The sequence below is a fragment of the Muntiacus reevesi genome, chromosome 3, assembly GCF_963930625.1.
Source record: "Muntiacus reevesi chromosome 3, mMunRee1.1, whole genome shotgun sequence".
NCBI lineage: Eukaryota > Metazoa > Chordata > Mammalia > Artiodactyla > Cervidae > Muntiacus > Muntiacus reevesi.
In genome coordinates, this window is record NC_089251.1 from 112,405,014 (window position 1) to 112,432,167 (window position 27,154).

Here is a 27,154-nt window from a genome sequence, read left to right on the forward strand (position 1 = left end):
CATCATTTGACAAGATCCATGCTGGCATCAAGAAAGCAACTTCTCAATTCAATCTGGAAAAAGTGTGTTACTGAAATATCTACTAAGATAACACATCTCTCTCCTTGATAAGGCCCTGCAGTAGCCTACTCAGCAAGCCTTTTTGACTCTTTCCACCAGTGTCTTTTGCTAGGTGGGGCATAACCACAACAAGATCAGCTGAGAGAAACACTGTGATTAGGATCTGGCTCAAGCTCATTCTTTCATCAACCAGCCAGTACATCATTTGCAGACTGGTGGATCATACTTTGAGTAGCACCGCTATAGATGTGACATCAAGAATCAAACAAAGGGGAACAATTATAGATGGAAAAGCCCACAGCATTTCCCGTCTCTTTCTAGAGAAAACAACGCCTCAGGTAGGAAAGGAGGCTGCCTAAGAATACAGAGCAATTAGCGTCTTTTGGTCTCAGAAATCTCCCCACTGCCATACACTGCTCCCAAGGTGACGGTGCTTTCACCCCCTTCAGAACACGCCAACCTGAGATTTCAGGGTGAATCACCATGTTCTGAACATCATCTGTACTGTCCTTAGTTCTGAAACAACTCCAGCTGATGAGAGACTGAAGCACTGCCTTAAGATCAGATAACTAAGCACAAAACAAAAAAGAGTTCATCTGATGGGAGCATGTTATCAGATACTTGAATTAGAATATTCAAATAATAAATCTGGCTCTAATTTTTCTATAGTGAAGGTAAAGAAATTCTACTACCAGTACTCCATAAAAACAGAAATCATTTCAAGTATTACAATTTATAATTTATTTTCAGACTGATGGTTTCACAATGCAAGCCTACAATTATATGACTCTCAACTTTTCTGATAAAACAAAAACCAAACAAGTATTTATATGTCATGTATGACATACACAGGCATGCCTATATCATAGATTTAACTACTATGATGTAGCACTTTTGTTAATTCACTTAAAAAAAAGATACAGGTGGATATTACTTTTAATATGTTTCCCAGGATAGGCTCCAGGGATTCTCAAAGAGGGTTATAAAGCACTTTCTTCAGGAAACCAGGTCGAGACACTCACTGGGCAGAAAATGGACCAGACACATAAGTTGTATATGAAAACTAACAAAAGAAAGGCTAATATCTGTGAGAGAGAAAAAACAAAATGACCTGATTGCCAAAATAAAAAGTACTGGCTCTGAGGCCTCTCTTGACGCAGCAGGATACTTCTAGGCGGTCAATGGAATCCCTGAAACTTCACGCAACGTTCTGTGTCGATGTAGGCATTTGAGGGTGATGGGTCAGAGTTTTCAATATTTTCTCACAAGGGCACGTCACTGAAGAAAGGTCTATATGAATGTAAAGTGCACTGGACTAAGGATCCAGCTGTGGTATGGTCACTAACTTGCTATGTGACCTGTCCTTGTGATCCTCATGATGGACTATCAGTTTTCTCAAATCCAAAATGAAGGATTTAGATTAGCTGTCTAATGTCTCTTCTCATTTGAACAATCTATGGCTAATTAATTCCAAATATATGAATTTCAGGCACAATGGCACCTGACGTGTGAGACGTATCTGGGCAGAAAGAACGGCCAAGGTCCTTCAGGTTACAGGGCATGGATACTGCCAGCCTATCAAGCTGGACCTAGTTTTTCCATCCACTATAAACCCGGTCGCTAGTTCTACCTGACTTGGCCTGATGGCTAGATAAATCTGTCCAAAAATATGGGAACCTCTTAAATATTACTGACAGTAGTTGTGAGTCTGGAAAAAACACATGCCATCAAACATAATCTATGGAACACATTTCCTTTAAAAAGGAAAGCTGTCTAAAAAGAACAAGAGAACTTGGTGAAGTTATGCTAAGAAGAGTCCATGAGGAATGCAGAGGTTCCTCCCCACAGGGTTTCAATCAGACCCCGTTGTTTAAATACAGAGTTAAAATGTCACTGTGTCACAAATTCATAATCCGGGAGCTCTAAGGTAAACCCTGGAAAGGAAAACAGGGAAATCAGAACAAAAGAGAAAATTAGCTGGTTATATGCCACACTTACCACCCACGTTGCTTTTATGCTTATCATAGATTTCTCTCACTTTTCGGTAACGGAAAGCCAATTTCCTCATCCAGTCCACACCTCCCTGGACACCCACAGAGGAACCATGGCTGCCACTGCCTCCAGAGCCGCTGAAACCATCTGTGGAGAAACTGTAGTTGCTGCAGAGAAAGAGGGTGATGAAAATGAAAACCTATGCCGCACAGAGTTTTAGGCTGAAGGCCACCTGAGATTCTCTGTCCTATTCCATAGGTATCTGACATCAAAGCCGTGAGACTCTTCTTCCTTAATCTCTGTATGTCAGAGGCTATCCTCCATCGGTCTGCCATCTCACCCCTGTTACTTCTATCAAAGAAAGGATGGAGAGGGAGAGCAAGAGAGGTAGAACAATTCGAGCATCAGCATCCCCTAGAGGCTGGCTTCAGACAGACCATCCTTTCAGTAATGATACACAATATCTTACAGTGAAAAAAAGCCTTCAGAATATAAATTTTTTTGTACATACCCACAATATGATTGCAACTACATAAAAAGGAGAAACGTGAAAAAATAATGGGAGGAATGAACCCCAAGTTCTAACAGTAAGAAAATGGGAATGTTTTTCTTCAGAGATCTGTTAACTCATTTATTAAGTTCATGGGCCACTACTCCTCTCTTCTAACTCTGCTCCCTTCAAGTATGGACTGTATTTGAATGCAAACACAATGTGGTGGGAGTGATGGTGTCAGGCTTTAGAGACCAGACTTCTCTTACAGGGCTTGCTCTAAGTGTCAGCAGTCACGTGAGAACACTCAAGCTGCCGTGTTGAAGGGGCACAGTGAGGCCTGAGGCCTCCTGCTATCAGCCACACATGATAGGTTGGAAGCAGGTCCTTGGCTCCACACAAGCTTTCAGATGATTTTAGCTCCAGCTATCTTGATTTTAATCTCAAAGACCCTAATTCAGAACTACCCAGCTAAGTTACTTTTAAGCTCCTGACCTACAGAAACAATGAGATGATAAATGGTAATTGCTTTAAGCTACTAGGCTTTGGAGTAATTTGTTATATAGCAATAGACAACTGTTACAGTTAAACAGCTGGGAGGGAGGACTACTTCCTAAGTCAAGATTTAAAAATGACTGACGGAATTAGGGACAACTTGGTTCAAAAGTCAGAACAGAATTCCACAAGTGTGAGATTCTATATTTAAGAAAAAGTTGCCAATAAAAATATAGGCCATTACTAGTTAGCCGTATGTATGTGTTGGGCTTAGTTGCTCAGTCGTTATCTGACTCTTTGTGACCCCCATGGACTGTAGCCCACCAGGCTCCTCTGTCTATAGCATTCTCCAGGCAAGAATACGGGAGTGGGTTACCATTTCCTTCTCCAGGGGATCTTCCCCAACCAGGGATTGAACCAAGGTCTCTCACATTGCGGGTAGATTCTTTACCGTCTGAGCCACCAGGGAAGCCCAGCTACATGTATATGAGAAATAAAAGAGCACTAGAGCTCAGAGTGGATCGTAAACTGCTTCAGACCAAGCTTTGTCCTAAGGTGAGTAAAACCTCTTAAGAATGGTGCCCTCCACAGCTGTGCAAGACACAACATGCACGGCGGATGCTGCTCCTGAAGGGAACCCTCTCCCCCTCCTCGGCACCGCAGGGCTGTGTCCTTACTAACTCATGTGTCCAGATCTGCTCTAGAGTTGAGAATTCACAGAGGAAACAATTTTAGGGTAGACACATGGAAAAACTTTTTGCCTATGGAAAGGGATAAACATTAATAAAACAAATTAACATGAAAAGATGTGACAATTTTTTTTTCTAAAAGTCTTTAAATATAACAGAGACAAATTTTTTGGATTATTCTTGGCTAAGACTACTGGGCTAGAAGACCGTAGCCAAGAGAGACAGGAGGAGACTGAGCAAGCATTTTGCCACTGAGACCTCCCTGGTTTAGCATTCACTATGATATTAATGTTTAAGATTGTCTTCCATAGGGTCATTTGACACCACCAGACCCCCACCATTCAACTTCCTTGGTGAAATTACCTGATGCTTATCTGTATCTAAGACTAACCAATCTGGAAGCACACTTTTCTTGACTGAAAATCTGGCCAAGGAGAAACTAGTATATCTTTAACTTCGAAATGCCTTTGTCTCATTCCATCATGCTACCCAATCTCCAAGATTATACTCAAATTATACTGTGTTGAGAAGGTCACTCCAGTGTTGGCACCACTGGCTCCCCACAACCATCAGAATTACTTTCCTTTTTTTTTTTTTTTAGAATTACTTTCTACTCTATATCCCATCACATTTTCTACTGTCACGTGACTTCTCACACTGCATGCCATCATCACCTGTCTTTGTTTCTATCTTCTCTAACAGACTGGGGGCTCTTTTAGGGCCATGTCTTAATCATCTGTGTTTTCCTCTGAACCTAGTCAGTGTCTTGTGCCTAATAGGTGTACTGATATTTAAGATACCACTGTTTTTATTACCTCAAGTCTTGGCCATTATCATCAGAAGCCACATCTTCCACATGCACCTGGTCACACTCCTGTTAAAAGACAAAACCACCCATTATTCATCCCAGAGAGCAGTTCTATTATCACCATGACATATTGTAAAAATACCACAAACAATGGCAGGATGATGAAATACCTTATGGTTTCTCATGTGTGGGGGATCAATCTCACCCCCATTGCTGTCCAACTTCTTTAAAGGCCTAATTTACGTTCCTCAGTCTTCATGAAATCTTCCTTAACCATACTAACCCTCAGTTATGCTCTGATCTCAACAGTTCACTTTTGCCACAGCCCATGGGTATAAGGAGAAGCTCCCTTATGGTGTCAGGTGTGCCTATGTCCTACATTAGACTGCAAGTTCTATCACAGTGTAGGCCTCTTATGGCACAACCACATCTTACATCTTTAGAACCCTCTAGTCTAGTCCAGGGCCCTTACGTAGCATGCACTCAGTAAGTTTTTGCAGACAAAAACGATGCTGGTAGAGTGTGTGCAGTATCAAAACTGAGAATGACTGAAATGGAAATTTGTAAATTCAAACTTACGAATTAGAAGAGGTTACCTAAGTCAGTCTCCTCATATTCTAAAAGCGAGATAAAATGATTGGCCCAAGGTCATAAAACTAGTGAGTGGCAGAAAGAAACTAGAAGGAGCTTAGGTCTTTCAATTTAGATCCACGGGTTCTTTCCTCTAAGCCCACACTACTACTGAGGTAAAATGCCACCCACTGCCTAACAGATTTATTCCTTTGACACTACCTAGGGCAGTGCCATGGTGTCGACTTGCATCAGAATCCGCTGGGGAAGATGTTTTAAAATACATATTTTTGAATAGAATTTCTGTGAGTGAAGTCCTAGAGTCTTCATTTTTAACACGCTCCCCAGGTGATTCTTATGCCCCCTAAAGTTGAGAACCACTGACCTGGGGGGCAGGAACACATTCAGGTCAAATTCTTCACAGAACTTTCAGTCCTGAGTGAGGACTATGTCTAGAAAATCATTACAAATACAATTTGGCAATAATTACTGGCACATAGTAGGTTTTCAATAAATGTTTGCTGAATAAAAACTATAATGTTCCAATATATCAACATGTGAAGTTGATGGAAGATTAAAGCATTATGGAGCTTACATAAAAGTACTGGAGTGCAAAGCCCTACTAATTTAATTTGTTGGAGAATTGCCTGTTGAGTAGAACTAGACTGTGTTTGAAAAGAAAGAGGATTACTTTGTGATTATTTTGCTTTAAAATTTTCACTATTTAAAAAAGTAGGTAATATACGTTGTGCAGAGTTCAAAATTCAAAAGGACATTAAGTGACAAATCTGGTCCTTCCTACCTCAGTGTCTTGGGAACGCATTCCCATCTTCAGACAGAACAACTGTGACTAGTTACTTGTGTAGGATAACTGCTTAACTGAGGCTCAGAATGGGGAGATCACTTTTCTAACTTGGTACTCGAAGTTTGGTCCTGACTCCCAGCCCTGTGCTCTCTCCACTACACCGTTTACCTCAAAGATGAACTGGAATGTCAAAGCTAGAACAATTAACCAAGAAGCTCTCAGTGTTTTCAGGTTTCCCTCCACCTAAACAGAAAATGATCTGGACTTCATGGCTTACCTATACATGGACAATAAGCAGGTACAAAACACAACAAGTTAAGACTAGCCCTCTACAGATCTGACAAATCAAGAGGCTATCTTTTAAGAAGGTAAAACTGAAGAACAGTCGAAATATAATTAAGAGTACAACCAATGCCACCTTCTATATATTATTTAATGTAGGTGAATAAATCAGAATGTTGGTTTATGTATCAGTGCTTTACCTGGTGGGATGGTACTGCCCCTAGAGCTAGATTACTTCCAAATACGCTAACAAAATCAAATTTTTGAGCCAATAAAACTGAAGCCCAGAAACAAGACTGTGCTGACCTAACCAAGGAACTATTTCTTCAAGACTATGTACACCTAAGTGCCCAGCTGGCCTCCCTATACCAACCCTGTTTAACCACACTTCCTCTAAACACAAAAATCACAGTCTCAATAAACAAGTTATGGAACAAAGTGTTTCACTTAAGCACAGGAACAATTTAAAATGCATACCTCTAGGTCATTGAAAAATAGATGTGTGTCAGCCACTTCAAATATCATTTCTTCCATTGTTAAACCTGAGCCAATCACTACTGTTGGGTCCTGAAAGGCAATAAGAGAACTTGTTTGACTTGGCACTCACAGCATCAGTTCTTACCTCTAAATGTTTCAAAATTATTTGAGGTCAAGGCCAAAAAAACACTGGTCCACAATAGTGCTTCTCACTATTACTGATGCAATTTCATTCACAGTTATAAGAAGCTTAGATTGTGCAAAGTTAAAAATTTCAGGACTTTAACCCACTTTAAAAAAAAACAAAAAACAATTTTTTGAAAAATTCCCTGCTTCAGCAGAAATTCTAACTATTGCTAAAATATTGCTATTGTAACACTCATTATCTTATACACATACACAAATACATACACACACAGTATAACACCGGAAGTCAGTAATCTGACAATCTAAACAACCAGGAAATCAGTAAAGAAATATTTGTAGGAAAACCAATGCACATAGCTTTAAAAGGAATTATCAGACCTTCACTTAGAGGTGGTATGATCTTATTTTATATACTTTCATAACCAGTCCTGTTATAGAGTATATAAGTTTATGTCAGTTTACCAGCCTAGATACTAAAAGCCTATGGAAAATACTTCTAATAGAAACAAATAGTGACAATAAGAAAGAGTAGATAAAGTAGGATGGTAAATGAGGCAGACATTTTTATAAAATTTATTCACAGAAACTAAAAAAAAAAAAGGAACCTGGAGGTAATTTAGTATAGAATATACAGACAATACCTCAAAAACAGCTCATCCCTCTGTCAAAACTGATGACTAAACTTAAATTCTGCTTGGTACATTTTCATTTAAGAAGCTGTACAATCTATTTTAGAAAGTTATTTAATATTTTAAATGTACAGATCTCGCAGATTCTCAGCTAAATGAAATGCTCAGTTTGGACTGCCACATGTGATGTAAGGGATAACAGGTCAGTCTTTGGAGCAGGTAATCCTGAGACTCCACTCTGTTTTGAGTTCAGTCCCATACTTGTTACCACCCTCCACCAACTTCAGCTTTCAGTACTAGTCCGAGGTCTAGTTCCCGGCTTTATCAACTCTGCCTGACCATGTAGTCTGTCTGGTATATATAAGCCACCAGGTGAAGTTTTATGTGAAAAGTGAAAGGTCGATACATAAGATGGAGATAACAGAGACAGTGATCTTGATTACCTGCACACATAAAGAGGGACAGTTATAACAAAGGAAGAAAGACTCAAATTACCTTTCCATACTTCTGGGCATAGGATCCAGTAAGAAGGGAGTGGAAGATGATGATGGTTTCATCTAAGTCCCACAGAAATACCCGCTGAATGAGGGAAATATTTTAAAAAATGAGTGAGCATCTTTTTAAATCATAGTAGAATGAAACAAGTAATCAATAACAGAAGAAAAACTGGGAAATTCACACATATGTGAAAATTAATATAATCTTAAACAAACAATGGATATAAAAGAAATAACAAGTGAAATTAGGAAATACCTTGGAATGAAGACCAAAAAACAACATACCAAAATTTATGGGATGCTGTGGAAACAGTTAAGAAGGCATTTTTTTTTTTTCTTTTCTTTTTAAGGCCACACCGCACAGCACGTGGAATCTTAGTTCCCCAACGAACCAGGGATTGAACCTGTGCCCCCTGCATTGGAAGTAGGGAGTTTTAACCACTGGACCACCAGGGAAGTCCCAAAGGAAATTTATAGTTCCAAATGTGTACCTTAAAAAATATCTCAATCAATAACCAAAGTGCACAATTTACGCTACTAGACAAAGCCAGCAGAAGGAAGGAAAAAATAAAGGTTAGAAAAGGGTAGGAAAAAGCAGAAGGTAGGAAAAAATAGAGAAAATCAACAAAACCAAAAGTTGGTTCTTTGAAGAGATCTATATAATTGACAACTTCTAGTTAGACTAGCTAGGAAAAAAGAAGACATAAATTAATAAAATCAGAAATGAAAGTGGGGATATTAATACTAATTTTAAATAAATAAAAAGGATTTTATAATCCTTTATACTATGAAGAGTTATACACCAATAAATAATCTAGATAAAACAACAAATTCTTAGAAATACACAATGTGCCAAAACTGATTCAAAAAGAAGAAAATCTGAATAGACCTTTAACTGGTAGGAGGTTAAATCAATAATAAAAAACATCTCAAGAAAAAGGCCAGGATCAGATGGCTTCACTGGTGAACTCTACCAAACAAAATCCTTCAGACCTTCCAAACAACTGAAGAGGCAGGCATACTTCCTAACTCACTCTATGAAGCCAGTATTACCCTGACACTGAAGTCAGATAAAGACAAGACAAGAAAACTACAGACCAATCTCTCATCTGAACACTGATGCAAAAACCTCAACAAAACAGTGGCAAGCAAAGTTCGGCAGCATACTGAATTACACATCAAGGCCAAGTGGGGTTTGCTCCCAGAATGCAAGAATGGCTCAATGTAGGGAAAAAAATCAGTGTATTATACCGCATTAGCTGAACAGAGGAAAAAACCCACATGATCATCTCAACTGATGTAAAAAAAGCATTTGACAAAATTAAGCACACTTTCATGATAAGAACACTCAATATACTAGCACCTTCCTTATCATGATAAAGGTCATATTAAAAAACCTATAGCTAATGTCATACTCAATGGTGGAAAACTGAAAGTATTACCCCTGAGATTAGGAATAACAGAAATGTGTCTGTGTTCATCACTTCTATTCAAATATGGTACTGGAAATTCTAGCCAGAATAAGGGTAAAAAAAAGTATCCAAACTGGAAAGAAAGAAGTAAAACTACCTCTGTTCACAGATGATGTGTTCTCACACAGAGAAAACCTTTAAGAACCCACAAAAAATTACTGAGAGCTACTAAAATGAATTCAGAAATCAGCTGTTTCTATAAGCTTGAACTGAATAATCCTAAAAGGAATTAAACAAAAGCATAAAAAATAATAAAATACTTAGGAATAAATTTAACTGATAGTTCAGGACTTGTATACTAAATCCCTATCAAAATCCCAACACTGTTATTTTTGCTGTTGTTGTTGTTTTCCAACACTATTTTTTTAAAGAGATAGAAAAACTAACCTAAAGTTTGTACGAAATCTCAAGGGCCCCTGAAGAACCAAAATAGTCTTGAAAAAGAACAAAGTTGGATGACTCACGTTTCCTGATATTAAACTTACTACAAAGCAACAGTAATCAAAATAGTGTGGTACTAGCATAAAGATAGACACACAGAACAGAGGAGAGGGCCCAGAAATAAACCCATATATATATATATATACACACACACATATACATATACATACACACATATATATATAGGAAGAGACAGAGTCAGTTTATTATTATTATTTTCTGCAAGGATACCATGAACAAAGGGGAAAGGAAAGCGTTTCCAAAACAAGGTCCTAGGGGGACTGAATATCCATGTGCAAAAGAATAAAATTAGATCCTTACTTCACACTATGTACAAATTAACTCAATATGGATCAAAGACCTAAACTTAAGAGCTGAAATAATAAAATGCTTAGAAGAAACATAGGTGTTTTCATAATCTTAAATACTTAAGTATAATACCAAAAGCACAAGTAATAAAAACAGAACTTCAAAATTTAAAACTGTTAACCATCAAAGGATACCAAACAAGAGAGTGAAAAGACAATGCACAGAAAATATTTGTACATCATATATCTGCCAAGGGATTAAAATCTAGAATAAAGAATTCCTAAGATTCAAAAACAAACAAAGCCCCCTAATTTAAAGAATGGGCAAAGGATTTAGACCTTACTTCCAATAAAACAGACAAATGACCAATTCACACATGAAAAGATGCTCAATATTATTAGTCACTAAGGAAACGCAAATCAAAACCACGAGACACCATTTCATACCCATTAGGATGGAAAACGCAAAGAAGGGAAGCAACTGGAACCCTAGTATAGAGCTGGTAGGAAGGTAAAATGGGGTAGTCATTTGGAAAACATGTTGGTGGTTCCTCAAAAAGCTGAACACAGAACTACTATGTGGTCTAGCAATTCTACTCCTAGGTCTATACCCAAAATAATTGAAAAGGGGCTCAAAGTGATACTTTTGAGCATAGCAGTTTTCATAGCAGCTTTATTCACAATAGCTCAAAGGTGGAAAAACCCCAAGTGTCCATCACAGATGAATGGATAAACAAAATGTGCTATACATACACAAAGGAGTTATTCAGCCATAAAAAGGAATGAAGTTCTGAAACATGCTACAGAATAGATGAACCTTGAAAATATTATGCGAGGTGAAGTAATAAGCCTGACACAGAAGGAAAGATTTTGTATGATTCCACTTATGTGAAATACCTAGAACAGGTAAATTTATAGCGACAGAAAGTAGAACAAAGGTTACCAAGGACTAACAGAAGGGGAGAATAGGAAATTACTGCTTAATGAGTACACAGTTTGTAATCATGAAAAACTTCTGAACAACACTATGAATGTACTTAAAACTGCACACTTATAAAATGGTAAATTTTATATATACTTTACCACAATTAAAAAAAACGAGTGAATTCTCAGTTTTTCCATGAAATACATCAGGTCTTTAGATTTTCTTTCTTTCTCTCCCTGCCCATTCCCACCCTGCTCGTAACAACAGGGAAGAGAGGTTCCAAACATAGCCTCAATTTACCAATGTCTTATGAACAACTGTCAATGGACTCATTTTTAAATATGGCTTTTTCTTCTCATTAAACGATCACATTATAGAAAAATTAAAGAAAGAAAACAAAAAGATTAGTATCAAAACTCCATTATTATTAGAATTTTGTATGGCTTTCTAGTCTTTTTAATAATGAAGCCAAATGTACATCCATAATAAATGTCTATAGGGTTTAGAGAGTAAGTGAGAGTCAACCTCATTTACAACACCAGATCTGGTTGCAGGTTTCACAGAAACTTGGCCTAAAGTACTTTAGTTCTCTCATTTTACTTTAAGATTTTGAAATGGAGAACAGTATGACATTACTTGTGCTACCCTCTGCTTTTTGAATATGATGCATTATTATTCCTATTCTCCTCTGGAATATAGAACTGATTGTTCTTTCCCTTAAAAAGTTACCTGGCAAAAAAAAAAAAAAGTTACCTGGCTACCTAAATTTGAAAAAGCTTTTTCAATGCTGTTGGTAAAAAGGATCTGAAAGTGATATGGTAAAATGTGGGCACAGAGAAATGTGTTTTTACACTTCTCTTTTCACACTTGGCCAATTCATTTTCTACTGCTCAGGAATTAAACGGTACACAGCATAGAACCACATAATCTCCATGAGTTTCAGAAATATATTTGATAAACTTAAAGAAACGAGAAAAGAAAAAAGCAGGTGGTAACTCAAATGAGTTTCTTCCCATACTTCCAATTCACTGTCCTGGGAAGAGCTGGCGTCAGCTTTCCTCTTGCCCCGGTTCTTGCCGGTCATGTTTTTCCTGGACTGGTCATCAGCGTCTTTACTTGGTGTGGTCTGGGTCAAAGATGGGCTTGGAGAAGGGTCTCCTGAAAAGGAAAAGAAAGACATTGGTATTGCCAGTGTAGTCACAGGCTATAACAACCAGAGCGGGCTCTCTGCCTTTAAGAATCATGTTGCAGGTATAAAGGCTGCGAAATCAAACTTTACTTAAGCAATTTGGAAATTTAGACCTAACAGCATGAAGAGTCATAACTAGAATTTGTATGCCTGCCTCCACAATGAAAAAACTTACCTATAAAGTCATTTTGCCCCCACCCAAAAAATTAAGCCTGCAATCAGTTTCTCAACTTGGTACAACTGATGTTTTGGTCCAGACAATTTTTGTTGTGAGGGGACATCCTACATGTTTTAGGATGTTTGGTTAAGCAGCATCCGTGGCCTCTACCCATTAGATGCCAGGAGCACCCCGTTCCCAGTGTGACAACCAAAAATGCTTCCACACATTGCCAAATACCCCTGGGGGTGGGGGCCTTGGGATGGAAGCAGGAGGCACAAAATCATCTCCAGTTGAAAACCACCACCCTAGATCTATTTATCAATTTAAATAAAATACAGAAAGCAGTAGGTTGCAGCAAGCTACCCTCTAAGCTTATAACTGGTGAAATTTATACTGACTTTATTTTTATGGGCTCCAAAATCACTGCAGATGGTGATTGCAACCATGAAATTAAAAGATGCTTGCTCCTTGGAAGGAAAGTTATGACCAACACAGACAGCATATTAAAAAGCAGAGACATTACTTTGCCAACAAAGGTCCGTCTAGTCAAGGCTATGGTTTCTTCAGTAGTCATGTATGGATGTGAGAGTTGGACTATAAAGAAGCTGAGCACCGAAGCATTGATGCTTTTGAACTGTGGTGTTGGAGAAGACTCTTGAGAGTCCCTTGGACTGCAAGGAGATCCAACCAGTCCACCCTAAAGGAGATCAGTCCTGGGTGTTCATTGGAAGGACTGATGTTGAAGCTGAAACTCCAACACTTTGGCCACCTGATACACAGAGCTGACTCATTTGAAAAGACCCTGATGCTGGGAAAGATTGAGGGCAGGAGGAGAAGGGGACGATAGAGGATGAGATGGTTGGATGGCATCACCGACACAATGGACATGGGTTTGGGTGGACTCCAGGAGTTGGTGATGGACAGGGAGGCCTGGCGTGCTGTAGTTCATGGGGTCGCAAAGAGTTGGGATTGAGCGACTGAACTGAACTGAACTGATACTGAGAAAACAATCTACTTTCTTTAACAAATAAATTACACGGGAAAGAAAAAGAGATGGGGGAATTTATAGGTTAGAACAAAATATATATCCACCAATCAATGTATGGACCTTGAAAGTGAAAGTCACTCAGTCGTGTCTGACTCTTTGTGACCCCATGGACTGTACAGTCCATGGAATTCTCCAGGCCAGAATACTGGAGGAGGTAGGGAATCTTTCCAACCCAGGGATCGAACCCAGGTCTCCCGCATTGCAGGTGGATTCTTTACTAGCTGAGCCACAACGGAAGCCCTTATTTGGATTTAAACAAAAACAAGACTCTTAACGTTTATGAGAAAACTAGAAATATGAATACCCTTAGGCATTAAGGAATTATTGTTGAATGGGATATTGTTAATGGTATAATGGCACTGTGGTTATGTTATCAAGCATTTATCTTTTAGAGGCATGAGACCTGGAATTTGAGGAAGGAATTAGATGAAGTATAGTTGAAACATACTAGGTCACCAGGTAATGCTAGTGGTAAAGAACCCGCCTGCCAATGAAGGAAATATAAGAGATGCAGGTTCGATCCGTGGGTCGGGAAGACCTCTAGAGAAGGGAATGGCAACCTACTCCAGTATTCTTGCCTGGAGAGTCCCATGGACAGAGGAGCCTGGCGGGTTACAGTTCACAGGGTCACAAAGAGTCAGACACGACTGAAGCGACTTAGTACACACGCAGCTGAAACAAGATTGCCTATGAGTTGTTAACTGTTGAAGTTGAATGACAGATATATAAGGGTTCACTATACTATTCTGACAACTTCTGCCTATGTTTGACATTCTCCATTATTAAAAAGTTAAAACTGTTGTGAAGAACAAAGATATTTAGAGAAATGAATTAAAAACTAAGGTATTAACGCATGTAATGATTTCAATGTTATGCAGGCTTGAAGCAGTGACCATCTGTATGTCCATCTATTTAGAAGACTAGTAGAGGCAAGAGGCACAGAAAACTGCTTTAGTTGATGCAGACCACTGTTTTTTTCTTATTTTTATTATTATTATTTTTTCATTTATTTTTATTAGTTGGAGGCTAACTACTTTACAATATTGTAGTGGTTTTTGCCATACCCTGACATGAATCAGCCCTGGGATTTACATGTGTTCCCCATCCCGATCCCCCCACATGTGTTCTCCATCCTGATCCCCCCTCCTACCTCCCTCCCCATCCCATCCCTCTGGGTCTTCCCAGTGCACCAGCCCTGAGCACTTGTCTCATGCATCCAACCTGGGCTGGTGATCTGTTTCACACTTGATAATATACATGTTTCAATGCTGTTCTCTCAGATCATCCCACCCTTGCCTTCTCCCACAGAGTCCAAAAGTCTGTTTTATACATCTGTGTCTCTTTTTCTGTCATGCATATAGGGTTATCGTTACCATCTTTTAAAATTCCATATATATGCATTAGTATACTGTATTGGTGTTTATCTTTCTGGCTTACTTCACTCTGTATAGACCACTGTTTTTAAAAATGCATCAGTATTAACGATAAACAGTCCTCCTTCAAGTTATAGGATGTAACAGCAAACCACCAAATTCTTATGATAAATAGAGATGAATAAAAAGTATGTGCATATGTTTACTGGAAGTGTAAGTCTTTATGTCAGGATATTAAAATCTGGACATCATAATCCACTGATTCACTGCCAAGGTAGAGGTTTAAATCTGTAGGTGAAATTCTATGTATTTCTTTGGGGAAAAAGGACCATAGCTTTTCTCAAAATCTTAAAGGGATCTATGACACAGAAAAAATTAAGAACTACCACCCTGAGGTGTAACCAGAAGTCCAAATGATGCACAGACTAAAACTGGACTTTTTTAACTACTACAAAATGTGCTAAGATTCTGAAGTTCTCTGTGACAAGCTATTAGGGCAGGTAGAGTGGGAGTCAGAAATAAAGTCTTTTCATTCTTTGTCTTTTTTCGTTCACAACATCAAGTTTTACATTCAGTCTGCCAATGACTCATCACAGTCTGGATAGTGTTAAAAATACCCCTCACCTGAGAGGGAAAGCCAAGAGCACAGAAGAGTGACTTAGATGTCTAAGAACAAAATAGTCTTCAACATCACCGGCTGGATGAAATGCCCTTAAGCCAGATTTAGAGCTGCAGAGCTTACCAGAGGAAAGTCTGGGAGCTGCAGCTGCAGGTCCCATGACACTGGGCTTCTCCGTCTGGTATGTGGCTGCGGCTAAGGTGGTACTCTCAGGATCACTGTTAGTCTGGCCTGGGACTCCAAAGCTGGAGCTGGGGTAGCAAGTTTGGTACTGACTCTGACCAAGGATGGTATAGGTGGGATAGTCCTGTAGGTCAAAGGGAATAAGGGAGGAAAACAAGACTCAGAAAGAGCAAAACACGAATTTCAACACCAAAGACTTTCATGTCCCTTTCTCATAATTATTTCCTTAAAACATTAATTTGACTTTTCATTTACCTACCTATACAGTTTTCCACCTAAGCCAATGATTTCTGTGGAAACCCAAGAGTCAAGAGGAGATGCTGAGGGTAAGGCTGAGAGGGAAGTGTCCCATGCATTGTACACACAAAGTTCATCTTCTACTATAATATTCTTTTTCTCCTACTTTATGTACAGAATTTCTGCATAGAATTTTTGAAGGAAAGATTCTACACTTTAAGAAGTTTATATACCACTGCACTAGATGGTAGTGCTTTTAAAGATAGATAAACATGAACAAAAAAAGCACATATCCTGCTTAGTTTCCCAGCTTAAAAACTGAGTATATCTCTTTTTTAAAAAAAAATCATATTTTCTTTAAAAATAAAGTTATTTCAAAATATTTGAAGGGAACTTTTGGCAGTTTCATAGGCATACACATGACAAAATTTATCAGGTCATAAAGTGGAATCTGTGTGGTTTACTGTATGTCAATTAAACCTTACAAGAGCTGTAAAAAATGGGTATGATGCACAGCTCAAACACATCTTAAAAAAATTCCACTGATATTGATACTGGTGACAAGTAGGAAGACGCTAATTGATCAGATCAATTATTTATAAAGAGTACTGAGCATCTAGCCTAAGCCAAATATAATTCAGTGTGTGTGTGTGTGTGTTGGTGCATGGACAGGAAAAACAAATATTAAAGAAAAGAGTAAGTCAAACTAGCTGACTCAGGGAGTTAAAAATCTAGCAGGATATAAGGCAAAAGTATTTCCAACAAGTTAGTGATAAAAAATGAAAAAAGCAGAGACTTCCCTGGCAGTCCAGTGGTTAAAACTCCGAGCTTCCACTGCAGGGGGTACAGTTCAATCCCTATTCGGAGATCCATATGCCGTGTGGTGTGGCCAAAAAGAAAATGGAAAAGCAAGAAAGAATTCCAGGAATGGTTGGATCAGGGCTGAGTAACGGGAAAAAAATTGAAGATGACTGCTCTGGTTTTATGTGTAGGTATACTAAAAAATAGTGTGCGTTCTAAGTCACTTCAGTCATTTCTGACTCTTTGTGACCCTGTGGACTGTAGCCTGACAGGCTCCTCTGTCCATGGGGTTCTCCAGACAAGAATACTGGAGTGGACTGCCATGCCCTCCTCCAAGGGGATCTTCCCAAGCCAGGGATTGAACCTGCGTCTCTTATGTCTCCTGGTGGATAACTGACAAGAATTGAGACACTGTAGGAAAAGCGGCATTACTTTGGAGGATAATGAATAGCAGAAAGGGTGGAAAGAAAAGTTGGTTTTAGATATGGTTAACTTAGGGAAACAACAGGATATTAAAGGAAAAAAGCCAATCAATCAGCAGGAAGCCTGTAGATATCATGAGGTCAGGACTAGACTCTTCCTTCTGGAAGTAGTAAATGGACACTGTGAATGTGTAAACATTCCTGGGGATGAAATAATAAACATGTGGAAAACTAAATACAGACTGTCCATGACTGAAGCCAGGATATGAAAGGGAGAGAGGTGCTGCCCTGAAGAGTTCCAGGTACACAGCAGGAACTCAATAAATACTTGGGGACTAGAAGAACAAACAAATACAAAAGCAGTCAAACATAAAATGTGAACCAGAACAGTAATATTAACTGTAGCCAGGAGAAAAGATCCATGGAGACTGTGGTTGATAATACTAATTGCTACAGAGAAAACAACAAATAAAAACATAACAACAAAACCAAAAGACTCCTAAAACACTGAAGATGTTACCAGTGATCTAAACAAAAAGTTAGCACAACAGTGATCAAGACCAGACCACAAGGAATTCACAGTCAAATGAGTGGCTAAATAGGGAGCAGATAAACTCATATCATTCAGTCTTAGCAGAGGAATGAGAGAGACTGGATAGTAGCCTGAGAAACCATCCTAGGTCCTAGCTCTGGGAGCATCCAGAAAAAGGTCTCTCCACAGCCCATACTGGTTGTTTCTTAGAACTGGCAAACCGATAATGAAAAGAAGGGAGGAAGAGCTAGTTAGATGAACCGTATCAAGTAGGATGAACAAAAGGAGCACCATACCTGGTTTGAGATGCTGGAAACTGCTGCTGTTGGAATATTGGCAATAGCAGATGAAGTGGGTATCAGGCTGGCATTTGTGCTTGAAGCTATAAGATGCAAAGTGTTAAAAGATATTATGCAAAAAGCTCAAAGAAATTGAAAATATATTCTGTCCTAAGTAAACAGATTGACAAGGAGATAAGAAACACTGGCAAAGGAAATAGATACTAGATACCAGTTTTGCTCTTTTGCATGCCATACCTTAATTGAGATTTACTTAGAAATAAAGCAATTCACACATTTCTCCTGTTTCAACTTGAGTCTTCAACTATTTCTACTAAAGTCCTAGAAGGACACAAAACAATGTACTGGTTCATGCTAATGATACTAAGGAAATCAGAAGATAAACCAGATTATTTCAGTCCATCGTCTCTGTCAGCTGCAAAATGACCCACCTGCAGTGTGACCTACTGACACCAGTAAAAACAACAAAAGCTCTGGCAAATCCACATGTAATTCCTATACTGTGATATTTACTGTCACTTGCCCCAAATTATGCTTTTTCTGGTGCAACACAATTACTCTGAGCAACTGAGGTAGCTCTCCAAATTCTAGAGTGTTTGGGGTTGCTTCAACAAACACCATGTTCTGGCATTTAATGGTTTCACCGATGAGCTTGGAAACACTCGAAAAGTATTCAATACTATTCTGGTCAGGTAAAAAAAATTTAAGCTACTTAGGCTGTCTGTGTCAGGACAAGGAATTTGGGTTAAGTTTTTCACACCTTTCTATCACAAATTTCACCTGCGTTTTAATCAAATCCTCAGTGACTAGCATTTGCCACACTGATTTTTTTTCCCCAGGAGGACAATATAAGTGATATTGTGAGGTACTTACTGCTCCTGAACTTCTCCTTCACGCATCATAAACATGCTTACCCTGGGTTCCCACTGCAGTCACACACACAGTGAACGTTCACCATCAGGTAGATGAGACCATCTGACTACCTATCCCATTGGTGACAAAGTCCTCAGAGGGCAAGTTACTGGGAAAATCTCTGTTAACAGCAGTGCAGGTGAACAAATGTGGCAGAAACTTGAGAGTCCTGGTCAAAATCAAGAGGGAATTTTTATCCCTTTCCCCAAGGCTACTCTGCTTAAAGTCTAGAAGAGACTGAAGCAAGTTGGACATAAGGAACAGCTACTGAGGCAACAGTAGCTTCAGAAGACTTGGGACAAAGAAGAGTTCATTTGTCCACAGTCACAAAGTTAAAGGTAAATAGTCAAACGATAATTGGGATCTCCCAATTCTTCATTCGGTGCCTTTTCTTTCCCGAATTAGGGATCAGATTTCCTCACTACTCAGGGAGATTTTCTTCTCTATAGTACTCCCTCCCACACTAAATGAAACAGACTTTATACTCTTATAGATAATATTTTCTTCCCATCAATATTTTTCTCCCTAAGGGGAAGTCCTAAGAAATTACTGTATATAAGCTAGATGATTCTGTAAGTAGCTTTTAAATTATTCTTGAAGGAAAAGAATTTTGGGTACATTCCAGATTCCATTACCAGTGCATTATGCTAGGCAGGCCTGCTGATTGAACATAGGTGATTTAATGTCGGAAAGATGAAGAATTTACTTAATCTCTCAAGGTTATCTCTTCCAGCAAAGTTTGTTTCTAGATCAATTTTTCTTTAGCTCTAGTCCTAGCACATACTCCTCTGTTTCTCCTGCTGCTGCTGCTAAGTCGCTTCAGTCGTGTCCGACTCTGTGCAACCCTAACCCTGGCAGCCCACCAGGCTCCTCCGTCCCTGGGATTCTCCAGGCAAGAATACTGGAGTGGGTTGCCATTTCCTTCTCTAATGTGTGAAAGTGAAGTCACTCAGTCATGTCCGACTCTTGGTGACCCCATGGACTGTGGCCTACCAGGCTCCTCCATCCATGGGATTTTCCAGGCAAGAGTATTGAAGTAGGTTGCCATTTCCTTCTCCATCTGTTCCTCCTATTTACCTTTAACTCTGTTCCACCTTCTTAATAATTTATAAATGGTTAGAGGTTCAACTTATTCATATCTGATCTCTACACACACACAGGGAAAAAGGTATTCTGACAAAGTAGTTTTATAAATTTAACAATTCTCAATTTTACTAGAGGTAAAAAGGTAGACCTAAAAAACAACTGGCCACATACTCTAATTATCCATGACAGGAAGTTTAATGTCTTGATTAGCTAGTTGCTGATATGAAGTTTTTAACAAGTACAGTACTAAACATCACAAATTCCTCTCAGCAATAGTGGCTTCCATTACAGAAAATGTTGGTCTGCCAACCTAGAAAGTTTAAGGGCTTAATAACAGTTCTTTCCTCAACTCAATCAAATCATTCCTAAAGTGTCATTCATTTACTCATCTGCTCATCAAACCAGGCTGTACTACGTGCCCAGAAACTGTCCCAGTCACTGGGGAACAGAGAAGTGAAGACAATGCCTGCCCTCAAGTTATTTAAATTCTAGTGATATAAGTCAGATGACAAGTAATATTTATTTAGGTTCTTGTAACCATCATTGAAGCTAAACTCACCTTAAAATACACACAATCATTACATGCCCTACCTCCTGCACTAGGACAAAAAGTCAGGCACCTCAAAAAAAAAAAAAAACAAAAAAAAAACCACTGATCATCCCACAGAAATATATATGTAGGTCTCAACGACAACAAATTTAACTGCTGACTTAAAAAACAGAAGCAGCAGCAACAAAATATGCAACAAAAAGAATAAATTTCAAGGATCATTTAAAACTCAAGTGGTAACTCCTATTGATCTAAAGACTATTAGCTCCCCAAGTGCCAATGGGATGGCCAACTGTTTTTGGATAGTTTCTACTCCTGTTTTGGCAATGAAACTGTGAAATCATAGGAAGATAAGCTTCTGAGAACAATGCCCCACTCAAGATCCACCTGAAGCAGTCAGGATACACAGACAGCTTTAATGAGAAGGCTGTGGTTACAGAACTGTGAGAGGCAAAGTTATGCGACATTACGCCACAGCTGGAGGGTAACCCAAGGGTTAATGGCACATAGAAGTTGGTGCAAGATTTAGTTCCTACCCACCTCACTAATTTTATATATGTCTTTCCACCACCCTTGCTCACCCCAGCTTTAGAGTTACTGAAAACAAGACCCTCTTTCTCACTTGAGGACCTTTGAAATGTCGCTCTCACTGCCTGGATTGTTCTCCCAGGCCTGTCCCTCTTGCCCTCCAGCTTGATGGGTCCTGGTCAGCATGTCTATATCCTAAGACTCTGATTCCTCTATTAAAACGAACTCCTTTCTTGTCTCCCCAGTCACAACAACCAGTTCTTTTCCCCTTTCAGAGCACTTTCTCAAAATTTATTTCTTCCTCTACTTTTTTGTTCTCTGCCTCCCCTCCTAGTCCGTAAACTACATGAAGGCAGAATCTTGCTATTTTATTCATTACCTTCAACATCTAACAAAATGCCTGGCCTGTAATAAGTGATGCTCAATAAATACTCATGGGATTTATGAATAACAGCATGTCAAGGTTATCAAAAACAAGTGAAGTGTGAAAAACTGCAGTCAAGAGAAGCCTAAAAAAAACATGACAATCAAATTTAATGTGGTGTCTTGGATGAGATCCTGGAATAGAAAAAGGACATCAGGTAAACACTAAGGCAATCTAAATAAACCTATGATTTAATTAATAATAATGTACCAATATTAGTTCATTAATCATAACAAATGTTCCATTCTAATGTGAGATATTAATAGTAAGGAAAACTGTGTGTAGGGAAGGGCATATATAACTCTATCATCTGCTCAGTTTTTCTACAGGTTTAAATACAATAAAAAAGAGCCTATTAAAATACAAAACAAATCTCCTAGTCAACGAAAGACTATTATGTGTCACCAACACTATTAGAGCCCAAAGACATTCACTGAACATCAAGGCTGGGTTAAAATTAATTTTGAAAATTCTAAAACTAATCTTAATTATTTTAACCATTTCAACTCAAGAAAATAACCAGTGATTTGGCCACATAGTCACAGACACTCTAGGAAAAGGTTAATATAAACAACCCAAATCTATTTAATCAAAGGGTTTTCATGAGCATTGAAGCAGAAACTAAAGAAAAGATTTTGATCAGAATTGATCAAGCCAGAAGTGGAATTTGCTATAATTTCTCTAATTTCTCCAAGGAAGATGGGCTATTGACAACTGTTGAAAGCTTTTGGAGGGGATGAGGGGACATTGCCATTTTGATTACTTAAAAAATAAAAAAAATCAGTACAATGCTCCTTGCTTTTATTCCATGCTGTGACTGGGGAGTTACATGGGAGTGGGTGGGAAGCGGGGGGAGATGAAGCCCTGGAGAGCTAAATAACATTCATCAGCCAAGCTAATGGAAATGAAAAGTAGGGGTGAGAAGAGTGACACTGATAGTGGAGAATTCAGGTACTCAAATGTGCCAAAAACATCCATATTTCATTTCAGCCAATTGTTACTACCTTCTTTCTACCAACTTTTTCTCAGAATAAATGGCAAAAATTGACAACTTGATGGTTAATTTCTGCCTTAATTTCTGCCCTGTGCCAAAGCTCTAATGAAGAATATAAAGGGCCAATAGATTAACCAGAAAAGGGAAGGGAAATGAATTTAAATATTTGCTACTATAGGTTATCAGTTTGGGGAGCTGATATTAATACCATGACTTCAACACTGAAAATCATAAACATTACACTCATACGCTGGGGCCAGACTGCCCAGCTTACATCTTTGACTTATCCACTGTGTCTTATGTGCCAAATCTGTAAAATGAGATTAATGACAGTACTTCCATCATAGGTGTGTTATGATTACATGAGTAACACTTATCTGCTGCTAAAACAATGCTAAACATATAATACAAACTTATAAATACCAACAATAATCATTAGCACAATGGAGGAAACTGGGTTAATTGATCTAAAGGGAGAAAATGTACTAAAAGGTAAAGAAATTAGGATAGTGGCAAATTAAGTCACAGAATGGCTTTGTGACTTTTTTAAAGCAATGGGTCTTAAAAGACCCCCACAAGGTGGTGGTTCTTGTTTTACAAGGAGGGAGAAGTAAGCTCAGCTACCAGGTTCCACAAACTCAAGATACAACTACAGAGGAGTGGTGGTTCTACATCTTGGAAGAGGATTATTAATATAAAAGAACTTGCTTTTCTTTCATGACCAAGGTGTAGTCATCAGAGATATAAATGTTGAGGAGGGACCTGTCTACCAGACTTGCCTGTAGTTGGACCCCAAAGCCTACCAACCTAGAGAAACACTTTATAAAAATGAAGAGGGTTAGAGGAGAAGATAAAGTCATGCTCTTAAGTTTTTCCCCTCCTGGCTTGCTCCTATTTTAGAAAGAAAGAATGGGGGTGGGGGGGGGGGGCGGGGAAGGAAAATAAGAAAAGAGGAGACTTGCTAAACAATAAGAGATAGAGGTAGCTCAGAGTAAGGTCTTAGGAATGTAACCAGTTCTGTTCCCAATAGACCAAGAAAAGGTAGTTCTTCATCATTTTATTGAAAACAGTTAACACCAAAAATAAAAACATTTTGTTTAATATAATCTAAATAAGAACATTTTTTTATCCTCAACGTTTGTATCTTAAGAATACCTCAGACCAGTTTTCACTGTCCTAACTTCATCTTTCTAGCACCACCATTTTATAAAGAGTAATATTTAAAAGCTGGGAGAAAGGAGGCAGATGAGAAGCCAAGTTGATGGACATTAATTTCCCATTTGGAGCAATGACAAATTCCCTGCATGAGACTTGAAAGGATAGGGAATTAACTCAGTAGTGCCTTACGAGTTTCTTTGTCTTCATTCCTAATAGTCCTGTTTTAATTCTAACCTTTCAGAAGAAAAATCTGGGAAGGCAGAGAGGTTTAGAGTTCAAGCTTTAATGCTATGCTTTTCATCACAAAATAGAAACAAGACTGAATTTTTTGGCAAGAAAAATGCTTACCAAGAAGTACAAAACGGGGGAGGCGGTATGACAAAAACCACAGCAGAAAAGCAGCACGCACGTTATAAAGGAGCGCTCATCTCACCTTCCATTCTATTTGCGCGTCACAGAAAAGTCAGCAGAGCTCTAACCTACAGTCTTCGCTCATTTACAGGACAAAATGTCACTGAAAACAGACTAGAACAAAATCAGACAGGTTTTCTGGACACCAACATGCAAAAGAGGAGTCTTCAATTCTATTAAGCAGTTCACGAAGGCTTAAACTACTTATGAACCTCACTCCTAAGTTCTGGTTTGTCTAACACAAAAAGCATGCACAAATGCAAATATCCTGTATTACCCAATATGTTTGGAGATACAGGTAGATTAAAAACAAAAAAAACAGTAATAATTAAAAAAAAATGAAACACACACAACCATGCCTGTTTACCTTGAATGGGGTAAGAATAATGTGCTGGGCTTGGCTGGCTTGTGGTTAACCCTGTAGTGCAGGTAAGAACACTGTGTTGACTTGGAGATGGAGTCTGAATTAAACCACTTTCAGGTTTCATACCTGGCCACAATGCACCTGAATCAGATAAATTGGACCAATTACAAACAATACACTGGGACTGAGGAGCATGGTTATGCTTTCAAATATCAGCCAGTAGGTTTAAAATCTAAATCTTAAAACAAAAATAAATTTGCTTGTAAGAGAAAATAACTGAATCTCCCACTTGTAATATACCACAAGCAAATACAATTTCAAAGAACTGGGAGTGGGGCCATAGAAATAAAAATCCTGTCAAAAACCCCAATAGTAATATATGTATATAAGTTCACGTCAATGGTTGGGGGAAATTGATCAGGAGTCAGAAAAAGAGCTACTGACACCCAAGTGTTGTTGTAAAGAGTATCTGACATTCAAATCATTTGTGTGCATTGTCAAGGTGGGAGATATTCCACATACATTTAAAATTCACTTACCCATTAAATAAGAACCAGATTTTTCTAAAATGTATATATACTTCTCTGCCTCCTTAAGCTGGTTATTTTGTTACCTTTGTTTCTTGTGATTAGGAAAGACATACCTGCTTACTTTCATAAATTAATAACATTAACAGAAATATGTAATACCTAATTTTTAGAAAAAATAAAGTCACATATAATCCCACCATCCAGACTTAACCACTATTCAGTTTGTATAATAAGAGCCACTAAGATTTCTTCTGTTTACAATCTTGTTTTTCCTTTTTAATCAAAATGGGATGTTACCTGCTGTTCATAATTTGCCCTTCCACATAATATCTGAGAGACATCTTTCCCTGTCAGAACATAAAAATCCACCTCACACTGACAGATATCACAGCTATTCACTTTTTAATTTAATCACAATGCTCCTAGGTGGCAATCTTTTAAAAATATATTCATACTCTTTCCTATCTTCTTAGCAGGGGGAACATACCTTTTTTCAGAATTAATATTTTCAAGAGCACTTCTGTGCTGTGCCATGTACATTATAGAAACATCCTCAGAGACTACTGCAAAATGTCAAGACATCTGCTTAGTACTAAGTAGAACTCAATTACAGTTCTATGATTTGAAGGTTCTTGTATCTCTTTGCTTTTTCTCTGTGATCTGTCACTTCTTGACAATCTTCTGTTTCTGGTTGTATCTCTTTTTTCATCTGCAGTAAACTAGGAAACCGTAAGAAAAGCATGCTTCTACATGAGAGTCTAAGGATATCCTTTGTGAATGAATTGTTTCTGTCATAATTTTGGCTATGCAAAAGTCTATTAAAAGTCTCACTGTGCTCTGAATCGTTATGGCTACTGGATCAAGATAGTTGAAGCTGATAACTGGGTCCAAGAAGATTCATCGATGAAACACATTCCAGGAAGGAAATCAGTATGAAGGTCAGCCACAGCTTCAAATTCAGTATTACCTCATTTCACATGCTCTTAATCTGGTAAGAAATTTGTAAATATATAATGCTTTGATAGTAAAGACCTCTGCTTCACCAGGGCATTCAGATATCTTAGTGTAGCTCAGATCTATAAAATCTGTTGATAAGTAAATATAAGAACAGTAAAAGGAGATGTGAAAATCTTAAAAGGTTGACAATGGAATACAGTAACTGCCTTGTCTCAAACTATTTTTTTAAACTGAAGTACAGTTAAAATGTTGTGCTAGTTTCTGCTGTATGACAAAGTGATTCATATATACATGTATATATACATATATGTACACACACACACAGATTCTTTTCCATTACAGGCTATTATAAAATACTAAGTATAGTTTCCTGTGCTATACAGTATAGGTTCTTGTTGTTTACCTATTTTATATATTGTAGTGTGTATATGTTAATCCAAAACTCCTAATTTAACAAACCCTTAAAGCTATTTAACTAACCCTTAAAATATTAAAAAGTCATAGTCTTTTCTCACCTATTAAACACATGAAATAACTTATTGGAAGAGATTAAGAAACACCAACATCTTAGCATGAATTAGAAGGGCTGTCCCCCTCCTTACTTAGTTCATGGTGATTTTTAGTCTTGTCCAGGTAAGTCACAGCTAAAGTCCTTGCTATGGTTGACACTTCACAATAAAAAATATTTGAGAATATAGTTTTTTAAATGTTTATGATGTGAAATTTGAATATCAGTGCTAAGATTCTTGGTAACTGACTATCATATTTTTTAGAAACAACTTGCCATTTCAGTGTCACAATAACTTTGATTTATTGTCATCAATTTTTTTTTTTCTAAATAGGTTCTGAACCTGGGGTGCTGGATTTGTGAACATGTTTATTATTACACTGTACTAAAATACGATCTTACTAATAAGAATAATATTAACGGAGAGGGTTTTGCTAGTCTCATTATTCAGTATATATTCTTAAAAGTTTCAAAATGTATAATTTTTATTAATTGGTCTTTCTTATAAGATCAAATATTAGTGCAAAATGTCCAAGACAAGTTTGATGAAATAGCTACTTTGAATGTTTCTGGCCAGAAACATGAAGTATAAACATGAAGTATATTTAATACTGTTTTATAAAGAATAAAGGAATAAAAGACAACATGGACACTGCTTCCGGCATCACTGTAGCCCTGCTCTTTAAGCCCTTCCTTTAAAAGTGCTCTTCCTAGAATTTCAAGTAACAAGTAGCATGACCACCAAATAGTCTGACTGAAGAGCACTACTGCCAACATCAAAG

General features: G+C 38.1%; 1 protein-coding gene across 3 annotated transcripts in view; it reads right to left on the reverse strand.

The window, feature by feature from the left end:
- Positions 1-27,154, reverse strand: part of EYA3 (EYA transcriptional coactivator and phosphatase 3) — an 87,901-nt gene that overhangs the window by 12,968 nt on the left and 47,779 nt on the right. The window contains exons 7-14 of one of the 3 annotated variants that reach the window (XM_065930183.1): positions 24,381-24,518; positions 17,948-18,033; positions 15,600-15,783; positions 12,106-12,245; positions 7,940-8,023; positions 6,669-6,758; positions 4,542-4,600; positions 2,059-2,219 (exon numbers count right to left, since the gene is read on the reverse strand). In XM_065930183.1, coding sequence (XP_065786255.1) covers positions 2,059-2,219; positions 4,542-4,600; positions 6,669-6,758; positions 7,940-8,023; positions 12,106-12,245; positions 15,600-15,783; positions 17,948-18,033; positions 24,381-24,518 — 942 coding nt within the window. The remainder of the gene's footprint in view (positions 1-2,058; positions 2,220-4,541; positions 4,601-6,668; positions 6,759-7,939; positions 8,024-12,105; positions 12,246-15,599; positions 15,784-17,947; positions 18,034-24,380; positions 24,519-27,154) is intronic. The other 2 variants (XM_065930184.1, XM_065930185.1) reach the window with 2 other exon arrangements.